At 34.0% G+C, this 19,526-nt stretch overlaps 1 protein-coding gene across 10 annotated transcripts in view; it reads left to right on the top strand.

Moving 5' to 3' along the window:
- The window catches only part of Klp10A (kinesin-like protein 10A), a 31,465-nt gene that overhangs the window by 1,563 nt on the left and 10,376 nt on the right, over nucleotides 1–19,526 (top strand). For 3 of the 10 annotated variants that reach the window (XM_073975278.1, XM_073975277.1, XM_073975276.1), the window contains exons 2-3: nucleotides 5,974–6,135; nucleotides 6,466–7,540. In XM_073975278.1, coding sequence (XP_073831379.1) covers nucleotides 6,549–7,540 — 992 coding nt within the window. In that variant the 5' untranslated portion in view covers nucleotides 5,974–6,135; nucleotides 6,466–6,548. Of the gene's footprint in view, nucleotides 1–5,286; nucleotides 6,136–6,465; nucleotides 7,541–19,526 lie in introns of those variants that run through there. The other 7 variants (XM_073975280.1, XM_073975281.1, XM_073975275.1 and 4 more) reach the window with 6 other exon arrangements.

The raw sequence follows: 19,526 nt of genomic DNA, 5'->3' as shown, positions 1-19,526 counted from the left end.
TTTTCGGTCTTGCGATTATTTCAGTTGTTTTAAAACTCGACTTTCGACTTTTTCATAACCGCAGAAAATCGATTAAAATCGACTATTCGTCGATTTTCGAGTTTTCTTTTGAAACTGTAAAGCGCTCGGCACATACGGTGCGTTGAGCGTTGTGTTACAACAACCACATGAAAAAAGTGTAAGTGAAGCCAAATTTTTTGAAAAACAACAATATGGCTGACGCATTAAAGTTAAACATAATTTAACTGTTTTGGGACAACGCGCGTCCCAACGTGTCACTAAACGGACCGTATGTGCCGAGGGCTTAAAACCGCCAAAAGTGTAAAACCGCCAAGTCCACAATCTATGGGCAAACTCGAAAATCGATCACAAGATAATCGATTATGCGATTTTCCCTCCAGACAAAAGTCGACTACGATTTTTAGATTTTTGACTGCAAAAAGTCGATTAATCGATTAACCGAAAGTCGACTTACCTATCCCTATAATGAAGGTCAGCCCGGCAAAATGCTCTAATGCAAACGCCGTTAAGCTGAAACACAACATGAAAACGTCAAGAACAAACTTGGCATCACTTACACATTTTTGATGTGGTTGTTGTTTTCAACGCGCAAAGCGTCACATAGTGGACCGTATGTATTTGGCCCATTTGAGTAAAGTTTTGTTCATTACTGGTAGAAGATTAAAAAAATTTAAACTTGGCAGCATTTTGTTTTTAGTACGGTAACATTATGCCTTGGTTACCCTAGAGTTTTTTTTGTCGGGTTAACCCACTTCATGAGAATTTATTTGACGTTAGCGCTATGGAATTGCCATTTGAAACCCAAACCCACTGGGTTAATCCGGTTAAGTGTAACCGGGGTATATTCACCTACCAGAAATGACACAAAACTTTACTCAAACGTTGGATGTGTTTTCAGCTTAACATATGCATTTTAAATGAACTGGTTTTGCGAAATCCTAAAAATAAATGCAAGTTTGTCTCGGTCCACCTTAGAGCGATTTTATTGAAAAAACTTCAATAATTAGGTGTTCCTAGATCGAGTTCCCCACTACAGCAATTTCATTATATTACTCAACTATGGAGATCGACCTAGGGACGCATAATTTTATGAAATTTTTTCAATGAAATCACTCTATTTTGGACCGGGACTAAAGGCCTGCGTACATAAGCTGGCTCGCCTGATTGTCCTGCTTTCCTGCTTCATTTTTGACATAAAAAAGATAAAAGAATAAAGAAGGCCGAGCAAATTTCGAACCGTGTTGCCCTTTTCTTTTTTATTTTTTTATCAGAAGCAAGCAAGGCAAGTAGGTGAGGCAGCTTATGTACTCAGGCCTTTACATCCGATTTAGCGTCATTTGCTTACACATCCACAATCACACATGTGCACGTTCACAATAATAAGCCTGTTCGATAACTTCGCAAGTAAAAAGTATTTGCAAGTTCTTGCAACTACTTGCAAATACTTCTCATTTCTTTTTTACTGTACAAGTTTGTTATCGAAGAGCATTTTGTAAAAGTTTGTACAAACTTTTGAGTTATCGTACAGACCTAATATTAATTGAGAAAAAATAATAATTTCACAATACAAATGTTTATCATCCAATAGCATGTTTATATTATCGCTTTTTGCCGTGTTAACCTTCTTTATGGTGATGGTCAGACTGGCAAGATTTCAACATGGCGACGTCAACTTTATAGGCGAGGGGTATGAAGTAGTGAAACCCATGTATAAGGTTTTCTGTGTTTGTTGTGTTGCCTCTTTATATTATTCGTTGCTAGTTTTTTATTCCGGTTCCATTCATTTTATTTTCTCAAGCAAACCATTAACAGCAAAACAAGACGAAAAACTAGAAAATAACTTTTTAAATTCAACTTTTTGTTGGTGAATTTTTAAATGAGAAACACCACAAACACGAATGGTGAAATAAAGAGGACATACAAAAATCTGAAATTTTACGTTAACGTGTGCACACTAAAGCTGAAAACACATCCAACGTTTGAGTAAAGTTTTGAGACATTTCTGGTAGAAGAATAAAGAAGAAATTTAAACTTGGCATCACTTTGTCTTTATTCATCTACCAGAAACGACACAAAATTGTACTCAAACGTTTTATGTGTTTTCAGCTTAACGAAACTTGAAAAGAAACTTTAACGAAATTGGTTTCAAGAAACCTTGCTAGTCTGACCAACGACATGAGGATATATTTGATTCATTTATCTGAGGCCAAAAAATTATAAAATATAATTAGATGTAAAATTATTTATATATGAAATTATATGTAAACGTACTATAACTTGACTTAATTTAAAAACAAAAAAAATAATTTTTGCAAGTTTCTTTAATCATTTATTTTCACGTTTTTTAATGCTTGAGTATTTTTGTTTTTCTCCTCATACAAAAACATCATAAAACAGTTGCATATTTTGTTAGTTTATGACAAAAAGCAGGTATGGTTATAATAATTATGGTGTTTTCGAGCGTTGTAAATTTTTCGTCCGTAAAATTTTCACACAATGCTCAGTATTAATTTTGTCTGTTTCAGTACAGCAAGAATCTACTAGATTTTTACTATTTATTGATATTTAAATATATATAGGAAAATTTGTTATCGTAGCAAAAAGTAGTAGCTTCTTGCAGGTTCTGGAACATACATAATAACTTGGTTGTTCTAGTTCGATCAGCTGGGCTGGTCCCAGCATCAGATGATACATCTACCTTGGTAATTGTGTCATGCCCGATAGTCGATGGTCAGACTAGCAAGGTTTCATGAAACCAATTTCGTTAAAGTTTCTTTTCAAATTTCGTTAATGTCCACACACGTTAACGTGAAATTTAAGATCTTTGCGTGTCCTCTTTATTTCACCATTCGCGTTTGTTGTGTTTCTCATACTAATAAAAACAAAAAAAGGCATAAATAAACCAAAAAACAACATAAATTAATTAACATTAATAATTAAATTAATATTAATAGTTAAATTTTCACTATTTCATTAATTAAATGTTTTTATTAAATATATTTATGTTTGTTTTGTTGTTAACGTTTGCTTGAGAAAATAAAAATGAAAGAAAATTGAAGAAAAAATCTTGCAGCGAAGAACAAGAAGAGGCAACACAACAAACACAGAAAACCATGTACATGGGTTTCACTACTTCATACCCCTCGCCTATAAACTTGACGTCGCCATGTTGAAATCGTGCTAGTCTGACCATCGACATAACTAAGTCGATGTTTAAACCTTCAAAATTAACGGGAAAGAAAATTTAGTTTACGGCCGAGAGTAGTGAGGAAAAAGAGGGGGTACACACACCCCTGTACTCCCAAATTCTGTTTTGTTTCTTTATTCTTTGCAGATTTTTTGGCATTTTCTTTCATATTATTTTCTCCGCCGGCAAATAAACAACGCATACATTTGAATTAAAAACTTGTGTAATGAAAAATAAATTGAACCATGGTTTAATAATGGGTGTTTTACACGATATGTAATTTTACATATGTGTTGTCACTTTGCGTATACATTTTGTATATAAAAAGTGACAACTCATATGTCAAAAACATATCGTGTAAAGTACCCATAAGAAAGGTTAGCTAAAGCTTTCTGTCAATTTAATTTTTTTCTTTCGACCGTGCCTGCAACGTCAAAACAAAAAAACACAATGACAGTGGGAGTAGTTAATTTGGTTTACATATGCAGCTACCATGGTTTAATAAGAAAGGTTAGCTAAAGCTTTCTGTCAATTTATTTTTTTTTCTTTCGACTATTCCTAAAACTTCAAAACAATATACACAATATGTGTATGTGTGTGTGCTGTTTGAATAATATGCCAAACAATTTTAAAAACAATCGAATTCAATGATTTTGAAAATTTATTTTAGAACATTTGTATGGAAGAAATTTATCAGCTTTGCATTGAAACAAACATTTTATCATATCCACAACTCGATTATGTAGAAAAACCTTGACCCTTATACCCTAGACAGACGGCAGAGTTAATTTGCATTAAAAATGTCCTAATTTGAATTAATTTTTCTCCCTGACAGACGATAATAACTGCATTTATGAAACAGCTGTTTGTGTTGTTTGTTTGTACCCAGCAGACTATTTCATAAAGCTTTACGAAAGTTCGCCAAAATATGCGAAACAAATACACTTTCTACCTTTGATCTTTTCACCACGATGAAGCAAAAATAAATTTAATTTATTCGCGAAATTTTTGAGTCTTTTTAATATTATAAAAATATTGCAAAACTTTAAAAAAAATTAGAAGAAAATATAATTTTCGATAGAATTGGTATGCAATTTTTTGTGAAAATAAAAATTTGAAAAAGAGATTTGTTAGAAGGCGTGAAAAACGATTAGCTGCTATTCTACTCGCGAAAGACCACTACTTATTTTGAAGAAACGCGAAATTTGCTGATTTGCTTTCCCTTTTTATTTTCTTAAACATGGAAATTTGACAAAAGACAATTGATTTTCAACAGCATTGCCATATTGAAATTGCTAAAGGCCTGCGTACATAAGCTGCCTTGCCTGCTTACCTTGCTTACTTCTGACAAAAGAATAAAAAAGAAAAGGGCAACCCAGTTCGAAATTTCCTCGGCCTTCTTTATTCTTTTATTTTTATTATGTCAAAAATGAAGCAGGAAAGCAAGGCAATCAGGCAGAGCAGCTTATGTACGCAGGCCTTAAATTCAGTTTAAATTTCGTTTGATTTTGTGCATTAAGAATGTGGATAATAATTAATTTGAATTAAGGCAGTTAATGCAAATTAACGCTGCCGTCTGTCTGGGGTATTATATAATTTCTAATGAACTTTAATTTATGGTATGTTTCTCTAAAGGATAGTACACACGGTCCAACAAAACTGACAGTCAACGTACTTTTACGGCAATTTTCTGGCAAATAAAAACTTTTTGTTAGCTAAAAATGATTGAAATACAACATTTAAGGTATAATTTAGTGATTAGGAAAGTAATTATTTAGCTAGACTTTGATATTAACGAAATAGACCTCGATGACTGTCAGTTTTGTTGGACCGTGTGTACTATGCTTAAGACAATTCGAATTTAAAATCGTTCGAAATTTTGGTCTGCTGTAGAACAGCATGAATCTACTAATATTTACTATTTTTCCGATAACATAAAGGAAAAATTGCTATTGCAGGTTGTGGAACAAAGAATTTATGAAATTGCAGTAGTGGGGAACTCGATCTAAGAACCCCTAGTTTCATGCACGAATTCAAAGCAACTGGCGAAAATAATATATAGTAATAAGAAATAGGTTTTATTTCAAGTTTTCATAGAACAAGAATCCAGCCCTGGAACAGACCAATAAGTTTTTGGGTGCAGCTTTTTGTCACTGTGTGTTCGTGCGTTATATTTAAAGATGAATATCTGACATCCTACTTTTTGGCAACAATACTAAAATATACAACTCTGCATGTACGGCAAATCAAAAAGAGAGAAAGAAAACGCAGGCAATCAATATTCGCCGCCTCAGTTGTCAGTTGTATTCGAATTGCAAGCGAATTGAATCAAGCGAATCACACACACAATTTTTTGTTTGACTTTGTCGCAGCCTTTTGCAGCTGTTTTGTTATTTTCTATTTGTTAAACGAAGCAACGGAGCTTTGTGAGTAATCTAATCATTTTTACGGAAAATAGTAACAAAAATTAATGTAAATTAATAAAAGAATTATTGAAATACCGAAAATTCCTGAAAAAAAAAGTAATTTTTACAAGCCAAGAAAGAAAACCAAAAAAATTCAAGCCCACACAAAACTGAACTGTCAAAAGGCAGCCAGCGGCGAAACGGCAGAAGCAAACAGCGGATAAAAAAATTCGCGAAAATAAGGAAGTGTGTGTTGTAAAGTGAGAATAAAGAAGAAAATTGAAGTTTTGTTTCTTAGTAGTTTGGCAGAATAATTTTTTTTGTTATAAATATTGAAATAAAAAAAATTTTGTTGTACAGAGTGATTAATGGAGTGAGAGAGAAAAGCAGAAAATTCTCGCATTAATGCTGAATAGAAAAGTTCTATGAAAATAATTAAAAACGAGAAAAACACAACTTCAATTAATTATTAGTTCCAAAGAGTCATTTTTTTCCTTTGGGCTGAACACAACAACAAAAGCGGTGAGTTTTTTTCTTCTGTGTGACACCAAACCTCACTTTTCGTCTTGTATTTTTCTTGTTGTTCTTCTTGCCTCGCGAACTTGCCATCTTGCATCTGTGTGAGTTGCGCGAGAGTGTGATTGTGTGAATTTTGAATTGAAGTCATACAAACGTTGACGTTATTTTAACGGCGACGACAAGCAGACGGACGGACAGAGACAAATTTTTGTACTGCATTAAACTAAACTACTGTTGTATTTTTTGTTGTTTTCTTTTTTCAACTACTCGACTGTGTTTGCCCTGCCTGCCTGCTGGTCGTGTTGTGATGTGAACCTACGCCAAAAATTATAGACGCGAAACAAGTATTAGCTAAGCTAGCCAGCCACCAGCACAAGTAGCAGCAGCCGCCGCAGCCACACAACACAACTCCCACAATGGAATTCATCACAATTGGCCAAAGTGTCAATATTAAACGAACGGATGGCCGTGTTCATGCGGCTGTTGTATCCAAGATCAATGAATCGGGCAAATCAATCACAGTGGAATGGTATGAGCGGGGAGAGACCAAAGGTAAAGAGGTAGAACTGGAGGCCATATTGGCCCTTAATCCGGAGGTATTGGAACAGGCCGAACAAGAAGTGGTGCATGCAGCACCTGAGCCCAAGAAGATTGCTACAGCTCCCATGAATTTGTCCCGCAATGCCACACAAGGTGCCATCGGTCATCGCACTAATCGAGTCACCATTAATTCGTCCAATATCCTGTCATCGGCATCGGTGGCTGAACATGTGGAAAATATACCGCCTCAACAACAAATACAACCGCCCACAACAGGAATTGTACGATCACGTACCACCAACAATGCCTCACGCCTTGCCTCAGCCACATCGGGTGGTGGTAGCGGCGGCGGTGGTGGTGGTCAAACAACAAACACCTCCAGTATTGGTAATACCTCATCATATGGTGGTGGAGCTGGTTCAAATTCTGCTGCCACTGCTGCTGGTAATGCCCGTCGTTCCTATGTTGTCAAAGAAGTGGAACGTCTCAAAGAGAATCGTGAAAAGCGTAGAGCACGCCAAGCTGAAATCAAAGAGGAAAAAAATGCTTTAATGAATCAAGATCCCGGTAATCCCAATTGGGAGACAGCACAAATGATACGAGAATATCAATCAACATTGGAATTTAATCCTTTAATTGATGGAGCTGCTGTTGAAGATCATCAAATTACAGTGTGTGTCCGAAAGAGACCACTGTCACGTAAGGAAATTAATCGCAAAGAGATTGATGTGATTTCGGTGCCGCGCAAGGATACGTTAATTGTTCACGAACCGCGTAATAAAGTGGATTTAACGAAGTTTTTAGAAAATCACAAATTTCGTTTCGACTATGCCTTTGATGATCGCTGTGACAATGCAATGGTTTACAAGTGAGTAATATTTGTATGTAATTATTTATTTTATTTATTTACTGTTCATGATATATTTATTATTATTACATTTGTAATTTGTAACACCACGGAGTTTTATGTGAAAATGACGTTTCATTTATAGAAATGGGTATTTTCCACATTTATTTATTTTTTTCTTTTAAAATGATACAAAATGACGTCATACATCATATCGATATGAATATCTGCCCTTCATATTATGTGATGGATATTTGTCAATGACAAGCCACAAGATGTTTTATATGGTGTTTCCTATAATGTTTTGATTTATCAACTTGTTTAGGAATATGTAAGTCGAGGTTACGCACTACCAGAAAAAAATTTTCTTTAAAAATGTAAATTTTTCTTAAATTTTCGGCCCTGGGGCGAGGGTTTAAGATTTTTTCCTATGGACAAGAGCTAATTTCGGGCACGGGAACAAAATATTTTTTATATTGTAAATTTTTCACTAAGTAGCAAGGGTATTTTCGTAACTTCAAAGGCCCATATCTCTGGAAGTATGACTTCCGTAACAAATGTTATATATATATTTGTGATTTGCCTGTGAAATAAATTTCATCCCGATCCGAGCTTAGTGGGTAAACTCGTCTTATGCCCTTATTTATACCAAAGCTTATTCGATTCGGTTCTATACTGTCTGGTTTGAGCTTGTTAAAGTTTTATCACTTCATGGTCTTCTATTTGTTTGTGCAGTCCTGGAAAATGGTATTGATTTCAATTTATCAATTTGTATGCTATACTATATATTTAAGTCCACATGAAACACTTTAATGCTTGCACCACGATGTAGTCTAGAGACTCGGATCGTTTTGCAATTTGTTTACTACAAGCAGGCCTAGCTGTTCTAATCACAACGACATTTTTTCGAGGCACGTCGAAACGTAGGTAGTTTTTTGAAAGATTAGTTTAATCACAAAGATAGCCATTCATATTTCTCAATATATTATTTGGGTCTCGCCTTAAAAAGCATCATAGAAGATCTAATTCCAGCTTATGGGACTTCACATACATATATTGTATTGCATTCTTTATTACGTGCAGGCAATGGTACTTTAATCGCTACAATATCCATATTTTCTAAGTCATGTCCAAATGTTTTTGAGAAAAATTGGCCTTTAAAGTTTCAAAACTTTAAATAAGTGCAGCTTAGGAACCCCGCTAGTATCATTAAAAAAATCTATACTGGTTGGCCTTACTCACATGCTCATAATATGTATTTTTCGAAATAACTTTAGCAGCTACTATTTATTTTTTATACCCTCAGCCTTTAGGCTAAAGAGGGTATTTACACTTTGATACGGCCAAAAATGTGCCTCATCGAAATAATGGTTTTAGACCCCAAGTATGTTTGTACGATATCCGTTTCAGACAATTTTGAGTCGATCTAACAATGTCCGTCCGTCTGTCTGTCTGGCTGGCTGGTGCGCACGACAACTCTCCAACGGATCAATCGATTCGGTTCAAATTTTGGGTATCGAAATATTTTTTCCAGATTTGATTTAAGTTCGAAGATGGGCCATATCGGTCCACTCCTTCAGGTATATCCCCCACAAAAGTTCAAAAATGTTCGGAAAAATTGTCCGCACGATAACTCTAGCAGGGAGTAACCGAATTAGTCCATACTTTCCACATTGTGACATTTCTACCAGACATAGATGAGGTTCCTATATGGACCCTATTGGTTCACTCTTTCGGGTACCCCCCACACAAAATTTCGGAAAAGTTCAGTTTAGGACCTGCCCTCGAATCGCCTTGGTTTTTGTTGTAACATCTTGTATTCACTGTGCCCTATACGAAGGTACAAGTTTCCTCAGGGGCAAGTCCATACTTCCTGAGAAAATAGCCTGAAAGTTGAAAAACAAACCCTATGACACCATGTTGATGGGTGGAAGCGCAAGATAATTCTCGAACGGATATACCGATTCCGGCCAAAATTTGGCCTTCGTAATATTGTTTCCACACTTAGTTTAAGTTCGTAGATAAGCCATATCGGTCCACTCAATTACGATGGTAAAAGTTGTTTCAGGGGCAAGTCCATACCTCTTAAGAAAACAGCCCGAAGGGTGTAAAACCCCCCTATGGCACCCCTATTGGTCTATGTCGGTCCATTCCTTTAAGTACTTTTTCCGCAAAATTTTTGAACTTTTATCCTAATCAAAATTTTTGTCGGTTCATAGTGTTTCAATTTGCAAAGGCTGAGGGTATATCTCTGTCGGCACAGCCTACTGATACTTTTTTACTTGTTTTTTATTTATTTAAATTTTATTCATTTCAAAGCCAAGCCAAATGGCCATATGTGGCTAGTATTGTGGCTATTTGATCGTTATGAAAAGTCGATAACCGATTTTCTATAACGAAAAGTTGTCGATAACAGATTTTCTATAACGAAAATTTGTCGATAACAAGTTTTCTATAAAGAAAAGTGGTCGATAACAGCTTTTCTATAACGAAAAGTGGTCGATAACAGCTTTTCTATAACGAAAAGTTGTCGATAACAACTTTTCTATAACGAAAAGATGGAGAAAACAACATATCTATAACGAAAATTTGTCGATAGCAACTTTTCTATAACAAAGAGATGTCAGTAACAACGTTTCTATAGCAAAAAATTGTCGATAACAATTATTCTATAAAGAAAAGTTGTCGATACCAGCTTTTCTATAACGAAAAGTTGTCGATAAAAACTTTTCTATAACGAAAAGTTGTCGATAACAGCTTTTCTATAACGAAAATCTGTCGATAGTAAATTTTCTATAACGAAAAGTTGTCAATAACAACTTTTCTATAAAGAAAATTTGTCGATAACAACTTTTCTATAAAGAAAATTTGTCGATAACAACTTTTCTATAACGAAAAGTTGTGGAAAACAACGTATGCATAACGTAAAGTTGTCGATAGCAACTTTTCTATAAAGAAAATTTGTCGATAACAGTTTTTCTATAGCGAAAAGTTGTCGATAACAACTTTTATATAAAGAACATTTGTCGATAACAGCTTTTCTATAACGAAAAGTTGTCGATAACATTTTTTCTATAACGAAAAGTTGTCGATAACAAATTTTCTATAAAGAAAATTTGTCGATAACAGCTTTTCTATAACGAAAAGTCGATAACAACTTTTCTATAACGAAAAGTTGTAAAAAACAACATATCTATAACGAAAAGTTGTTGATAGCAACTTTTCTATAAAGAAAATTTGTCGATAACAGCTTTTCTTTAGAAAAAAATTGTCGATAACAACTTTTCTATAAAGACAATTTGTCGATAACAGCTTTTCTATAACGAAAAGTTGTCGATAACAACTTTTCTATAAAGAAAAGTTGTCGATAACAACTTTTCTATAACGAAAAGTTGTCGATAACAACTTTTCTATAACGAAAAGTTGTCGCTAGCAAATTTTCTATAACGAAAAGTTGTCGCTAGCAAATTTTCTGTAACAAAGAGATGTCAGTAACAACGTTTCTATAACAAAAAGTTTTTCTTTAACAAAATGAACATTTGTCAATAATATTTTTCTATAAAGAAAAGTTGACGATAACAACTTTTCTATAAAGAAAGGTTGTCAAATACAGCATTTCTATAACAAAAATATATCGATAACTAATTTCTATAACGAAATGTTGTCAGTAACAACTGTTCTATAATAAAAAGTTGTCGATAACAACTTTTCTATAATAAAAAATTGTCGATAACAACTTTTCTATAATAAAAAGTTGTCGATAACACCTTTTATATTGCAAAAAATAGTCGATAACAACTTTTCTATAACGAAGAGTTGTCGACAAGAAAGAAAAGATGCCAATAACTACTTTTTTATAACGATAAGATGACGACACTTTTTCTTTAACAAAAAGATGTCGGCTACAATTTTTCTATCACGTAAAGTTGTGTAGGAGGGCACCAAGTAGCCTTATTACACTTTATTCTTATTAAAACTCAATAGGTGAAAGGTCTCAGACCAAAGGTAATACACTGGCTGTATAGGATAGTGGTCTGCACTATCCAACCCCTGGATATTTGAGGCTCAGGGAGCTTAACATGTGGCGCTGTTCACGGCTTGGTAGGTAGGTAGCAAGATTAGTGTAATCTTGAGGGAAATGAAAAATGGCAACACGAGGTTCCCAGTCCTTCAATCTTTAGGTGGATACTGTATCAAATAAAATCTACACAGAAAATACCGTAAAGACGTGGCGTGACGGATTTGGTTGCAAGATATTGAAGTCAATATGACCGGTAATTTGAATGCGTCCCTTTTCTAACATCGCAAATCATAAATCAGAATTTTCATTACTGGCCATTGTAGCATTAGATCTACGACAATTAAGTGAGAGGACAACAACATTAATTACTGCAGTCTATGTGAAGATGTAGAAGAGACTGAAGCAATCGAGCACATTTTCTGTCGATGTTCTAGACTGATAATAAAAAGGCTCAGGCTGTTTGGTGTCCATGAGATTGCACCACCCTCTTGCTACTTGGATATATGGTGATCTGCGTCCCTGTTAAGATACTCCAGAAGCCTTAAGTGGCTATGAGGCGGGTTATCGTAGACTTAAAAAGTTCAAGTAGCCTCTTTTTCCCTACCTCTCTGTTTTATGTACTCTTCTCCTACCTCTTTTCCTGCCCCCTTACTTCTCCCCTCCTATCCTTTTATCACTTTTCAGGATGAGTACAATGGACTGCTGGTCACCGTGGGAAGTGGCTGCCTACAGGCAATGGAATCTGCGCATTCTATAATCTAACCTAAACACATTCTTTCCTTTGTCCCTAACTATTGTTTTTATTAGGCACTTGTTGAATGTCTATAAATTCCTCCTGAATTCTAAAATATATTCCACCCAATAAGGTATAGCTTAGGTCCCTAACGGAGTTAGGATATATAAATAAAAAAATCCACCTCAACAGGAAATGACACACTGTATATTAAACCCACCAAAATGCAATCTGATTAGGAATTCAAATTTTAACGATAAAAATTTCAACTACGTAATAATTTGATACGATTATCGTATAACCGACGACGCTGATGATGAAAATGATTCATCTATCAATTAATTTGTTTGTTTGTTGTTTGTACATAATTTCGTTTCTTCAAAAAGTAATGACAACAAATATTTTGCCGCCCCTTCTAAAGAGAGATATACAAATTTGAAGAAGAAGAGTTTTGTGAATCACAATACGAGATCAAAAACTTTCTAAAAATCAAAATTTAAATATAGTATTCTACAATATGTTTTGTTTTGGTTAAATACATTGGATTGCGGATTGTATCATGGTTTTCTATTTATTTATATAACAAGTTTTTTTTTGTAGAAATAATCGAGAAGAATCTATCGATTTATTGTACAGATATTCTTGATTTATTTTTAAGAGTGGATGGTGGTGACCATAATGTGTGCTTTAAGCTTCTATTTCTTAGATTTCCTCCTTCCAATTTTCCATATACTTTTTGCAGTTTTGTGGGTGATTTGTTGTCCACCTAATATATACCCCTTAAAATATATAATTTGCGGGTTTTCCCAATCTGCTAAATACATTTTCCTGCAGTGATATGATAACTGATAATCATCAACCCCTTCCACAGCTTGCATTTTGCAATAAAGACTACAACACCAACGACCTTGTATGTGCATTAATTCAACACCCTGTTCTCTGTTTTTGCTCTGTTTCGTTTTCATTTTCATATTTTTTTGCATGCTAACTTGACAATTGACATATGGTTTGGCCGGCCATTGGTCTTTGTTTTTCCTTTTTAAATTATCAATGGAAAGGTGATCGTTATGGTGATGATGACACAGGCATGCAATGATGGTGAGCGGTGGTGTTATGCACCGTACATCTGCCGGTTAAATTACACACACGAGAAAAAATGAATGTTTATATATATTTTTATTGCTTTATATTTATTTAAATATCATAAAAGTGTAAGGAAGGAAGTCAGAGGTGAAAATGAAAATCATGGAGAAGGGCACGGTAATGTTGACTGAAAAATTTATTTGCAGAAAAGCTAACGGGAGTCTTCCTTATAGAAAGGTTGTTATCGGCAACTTTTCTTTATGGAAAAGTTGTTATCGATAACTCTTCCTTATAGTTAAGTTGTTATCGATAATTCTTCCTTATAGTATAGTTGTTAACGACAACTTTTTGTTACAGAAAACTAGTTATCGATAAATTTTCATTACAGAAAAGTTTTAATGGACAATTTTTCGTCATAGAAAAGTTTTTATATACAAATTTTCGTAAATGAAAATAGACTCTCGATAAACTTTCGTTATAAGAAAGTTGACATCGGCAACTTTTCGTTATAGAAAAGTTGTTATGGACAGCTTTTCATTATTGAAAACAGTTTTATCGTTATATAAAAGTTGTTATCGACAACATTTCGTTAAAGAAAAGTTGTTATCGACCTATTTTCGTTATAGAGAAGTTGTTATTGACAACATTTCGTTATAGAAAAGTTATTATCGACATCTTTTCGTTATAGAAAAGTTGTTATCGACATTTCGTTATAGAATAGTCGTTATGGGCAACTTTTCATTATAGAAATGTTGATATCGACACTTTTCGTTATAGAAAAGTTGTTATAGACATCTTTTCGTTATAGAAAATTTGGTATCGACATATTTCCGTTATAGAAAAGTTGTTATCGACAACATTTCTTTATAGAAAAGTTGTTATCGACATCTTTTCGTTATACTAAAATTGTTATCGACATCTTTTTGTTATAGAAAAGCTGTTATCGATAACTTTTCGTTATAGAAAGATTGTTATCGATAACTTTTCGTTATAGAAAAGTTGTTATCGATAACTTCGTTATAGAAAAGTTGTTATCGACATCTTTTCTTTATAGAAAAGTTGTTATCGACATCTTTCCGTTATAGAAAAGTTGTTATCGACAACATTTCGTTATAGAATAGTCCTTATGGGCAACTTTTCATTATAGAAATGTTGTTATCGACATCATTTCGTTATAGAAAAGTTGTTATCGACATATTTTCGTTATAGAAAAGTTGTTATCGACAACATTTCGTTATAGAAAAGTTGTTGTCGACATCTTTTCGTTATAGAAAAGTTGTTATCGACATATTTTCGTTATAGAAAAGTTGTTATCGACATATTTCGATATAGAAAAGCTGTTATCGACATCTTTCCGTTATAGAAAAGTTGTTATCGACAACATTTCGTTATAGAAAAGTTGTTATCGACATCTTTTCGTTATAGGAAAGTTGTTATCGACATATTTTCGTTATAGAAAAGTTGTTATCGACATCTTTTCGTTATAGAAAAGTTGTTATCGACAACATTTCGTTATAGAAAAATTGTTATCGACATATTTTCGTTATAGAAAAGTTGTTATCGACAACATTTCGTTATAGAAAAGTTGTTATCGACATCTTTTCGTTATAGAAAAGTTGTTATCGACAACATTTCGTTATAGAAAAGTTGTTATCGACATCTTTTCGTTATAGAAAAGTTGTTATCGACATCTTTTCGTTATAGAAAAGTTGTTATCGACATCTTTTCGTTATAGAAAAGTTGTTATCGACATCTTTCCCTTATAGAAAAGTTGTTATCGACAACATTTCGTTATAGAAAAGTTGTTATCGACATCTTTTCGTTATAGAAAAGTTGTTATCGACATATTTTCGTTATAGAAAGTTGTTTTCGATAACTTTTCGTTATAAAAACGTTGTTATCGATAACTTTTCATTGCAGAAGGGTTGTTATCGACATCTTTCCGTTATAGAAAAGTTGTTATCGACAACATTTCGTTATAGAATAGTCGATATGGGCAACTTTTCATTATATATATTATATTATAAACAAATTTCCGTTACAGCGGATTTATTATCGACTACTTTTTCTAATAGAAATATTGTAATTGAAAGCTTCTCCTTATAGAAATGTTGTTATCGACAAGTTTTTCGTTTTCTTTCTTATAGAAAAGTTGTTATCGACCTCTTTTCGTTATAGAAAAGTAGTTATCGACCTCTTTTCGTTATAGAACAGGTAGTTATCAGCAACTTTTCGTTATAGAAAATATGTAATCGGCAAATTTTCCTTTTAGAAAAGTTATTGTCGGCAGCTTTCCGTTATAGAAAACTTGTTATCGACAAATTTTCTTTATAGAAAAGTTACTATCGACAACTTTCCGTTATAGAAAGGTTGCTATCGGCAACTTTTCCTTATAAAAAGTTCGTATCGATAACTTTTCGTTATAGGAAAATTATTATCGATAACTTGTCGTTATAGAAACGTTTTTATCGACAACTTTTTTTATAGAAAGGTTTTTACCGACAACTTTTCGTTATAGAAAAGACGTTATGGACAACTTTTCGTTACATCGACATCGACAAATTTTTGGTTAAAGTAAAATTATTATCAACATCATTTCGTTATAGAAAAGTAGTTATCGACAGGTTTTTGTTATAGAAAAGTTATGGACCACTTTTAGTTATAGAAAAGTTGTTATCGACAACGTATCGTCGAAGAAAAGTTGATGTTGGCAACTTTTCGTTACAGGAGAACTAGAAATATCGAAAACTTTTCGTTATAGAAAAGTTATTATCGACAACTTTTCGTTATAGAAATGTTGTTATAGACTACTTTTCGTTATAGAAAAGTTATTATCGACAACATTTCGTTTTAGAAAATTTTTTATCGACAACTTTTCCTTATAAAAAAAGTTACTATCGACAATATTTCGTTATAGGCAATTTATTATCGACATCTTGTCGTAAAAAAAATTACAATTTTCAACTAGCAATATTGTTTTTTCATCAGGCATTTCTACAGATAAATTTAAGCCTGCAACAAAGTGCGAAATTTCCATTTGCTTCCACTTCCTAAAAAATTGAAAAATAAAACGAATCACAAGATCATCTTTCATCCAATTAAGATTAATTTCCATTTACACTTTCTTTGTAATAACAACAAACAAACAACAACAACCGCGACAAAATCATGCAATTGTTTATATAGACACATTAATCAATACGATAATCATTGTCAGTAACGATTTTTCTTCTTTCACATAAACAAAAGAATTTACAGAACAACCAACTAAACGGCGGCACCATATTCAGAAACAGAGAAGTCTGAAAATGAAAAAAAAAAAAAAAATAAACGCCACTTAAATCACTTGTGTGGCAGTGCTGAGTAATTTCTAACCCATGAAGACGAAGAAATACTGTCACACTCTGACATTCTTATAAAGTTGATGATGATGGAATAACAATTATTATTACTTTTTATTGCCATCTTTGGGAATGCCCATAAAGAGACCGACCGACCGGGTGACAACAATTCTTGATAACAGCTGATTTTTGTTTTCGTCTTTCTTCTGCTTTTAAAGACGTTAAATTTAAAAAAGCGAATTCTTTGACCTTCTTTTCGTACAACTAAATATTTTTTTGTTTTGTGTCTTCATCCAAAACCTTCGATTTTATTCTTTTTCAGGCTTTAAATATCATACACAAACATTCAAATTGGCTGTTACTCTATTGCTATTCGAAGATTTATGATAGTAGTGGTACTTAATCGAAAGCTATGTGTGTGGTTTGTTGTCTTTTTTTTTGCCCATTGTCTTCGTCACTTTTTTTTCAAAAGATTAGTCATCCTATTTAACAGCAGCAGACCCAGCCACAAGACATCCAGTGAGCTGCTATACTTCTTTGGCAGTACTTTGCTCACTCTTTACATACTTCTCTCCACTATGCATTCAAACTACTTCCACAGCTGTTTTTGATTTGGGCTATTGCTCTTTGCTCCACACAAACACACCACCAACGATCGTCGTTCGTCTTCATATAAAGATCTTGATTTTACTTTTTTGCAAACTATTGTTGGTTTTTATATTAAAAGTTGCTTTAGCAGCAGCAGATATTAAGTGTGTGTCTTGATGGTGCTACAACAATCATCATTTTGGCCCAGCTTCTTTGCTTTGTTAAGCAAATAAGAAAAGATATATGGGTAACAGAAAACCAGTCAAAAAAACATTGCATTTTGTTTGGTTTATTAGATGACTGACAGGCTGACTAACTGACTGTTCCATCGTGAACATTCATTTTTGTAAGTAACGGCTCAGGTTCAGACTGTCTGATATTAAGCCATGTGATGATATCGACGATACGGCATTCACTCACCTACCATTCATTTTTTTAAATTCATTCACAAACATCTCCCTTTTGTTTATTTTCTGCATCTTTTCCCCTATGTAGAGATGTGTGTGATTGGTTTATAATTGTGTTTTATTTTGTTTATTTCCTAACGTTATGTATTTATTCAAAAAGTGACTCGCTTTTGTTATTTTTTTTTTCAATTGTTTTTACAACTGTCTGTCTTTTTTAGCCTCTGTCTGATCTTTGCGAAATGTGTTGGGAATTCATTTCCTTATGAAAGAAATTTCATTAACCTCCCAATGTTGTTTAAATGGAAATTGTTTAAAAGAAGAGATAATCATTCCAAAATTATATAAAAGATGGATTAATGACTAACACTGCTCTTTGAAAGTTGACAAGCTGAAGGGAGTCTTTACAGACGTGGTGAAGGGAGTCTTTGTAGACGACCAGAAGGCAGTCTTTTTAGAAGACCAGAATGTAGTCTTTATAGACGACCAGAAGGGAGTATTTATAGACGAGCGAAGGGAGTCTTTATAGACGAGCGAAGGGAGTCTTTATAGACGAGCGAAGGGAGTCTTTATAGACGAGCGAAGGGAGTCTTTATAGACGAGCGAAGGGAGTCTTTATAGCATAGCCGACCAAGAAGAGCGAGCGCTTAAATTGTTTATGTGTGGGTAAAATTACACTAACAGAACAGGGTGATGATTTTCATATTGAGTGTGAAATGAAAAATATATTGTTGGCGCGTTCGCTTTGTATGACTTAAATTAAAAATAATATAAATAACTTCATAATTTGAAAAGTATTTTTCTTCATATGTTAATTTTTTTGAGAGAAAAAACAAATTGTATATAAAAATGATTTTTTAAGACTTTCTAAGCATACATACAATTTTTATTGTTGCATTGCAGACGAGGCATTCTGCGTCATTAAAAATATTAATACAAAACAAAAATCATTTTCAAATTCTTCCCTCCACATATTTGCTGTACAACTGCAAAATCTTTTCTGTGTACCCAAAAATAAACAAATAAAGCGGCATCAACCTGCTTGCATGAAATTCAGTACAAGACTGAAGTAAAAAAATCAAAACATTTGCTCTCTTACTTTGCGTTCGGGTCGCGTGTGTGTGATTTGCCGAAAAACTTCGTAACCAAATCAATACCCACGAACGCGTTTGCTTTATAGACGAGCGAAGGGAGTCTTTATAGACGAGCGAAGGGAGTCTTTATAGACGAGCGAAGGGAGTCTTTATAGACGAGCGAAGGGAGTCTTTATAGACGAGCGAAGGGAGTCTTTATAGACGAGCGAAGGGAGTCTTTATAGACGAGCGAAGGGAGTCTTTATAGACGAGCGAAGGGAGTCTTTATAGACGAGCGAAGGGAGTCTTTATAGACGAGCGAAGGGAGTCTTTATAGACGAGCGAAGGGAGTCTTTATAGACGAGCGAAGGGAGTCTTTATAGACGAGCGAATGGAGTCTTTATAGACGAGCGAAGGGAGTCTTTATTGACTAGCGAATGGAGTCTTTATAGACGAGCGAAGGGAGTCTTTATAGACGAGCGAAGGGAGTCTTTATAGACGAGCGAAGGGAGTCTTTATAGACGAGCGAAGGGAGTCTTTATAGACGAGCGAAGGGAGTCTTTATAGACGAGCGAAGGGAGTCTTTATAGACGAGCGAAGGGAGTCTTTATAGACGAGCGAAGGGAGTCTTTATAGACGAGCGAAGGGAGTCTTTATAGACGAGCGGAAGGGAGTCTTTATAGACGAGCGGAAGGGAGTCTTTTTAGACGAGCGGAAGGGAGTCATTATATGCGAGCGGAAGGGAGTCATTATATGCGAGCGGA

The sequence above is a fragment of the Musca autumnalis genome, unplaced genomic scaffold, assembly GCF_047663935.1.
Source record: "Musca autumnalis isolate F117 unplaced genomic scaffold, ASM4766393v1 scaffold_3, whole genome shotgun sequence".
Taxonomy (NCBI): Eukaryota; Metazoa; Arthropoda; class Insecta; order Diptera; family Muscidae; genus Musca; species Musca autumnalis.
The sequence above is the reverse complement of the archived record's forward strand: the minus strand, read 5'-3'. Positions and strand labels throughout refer to the sequence as shown.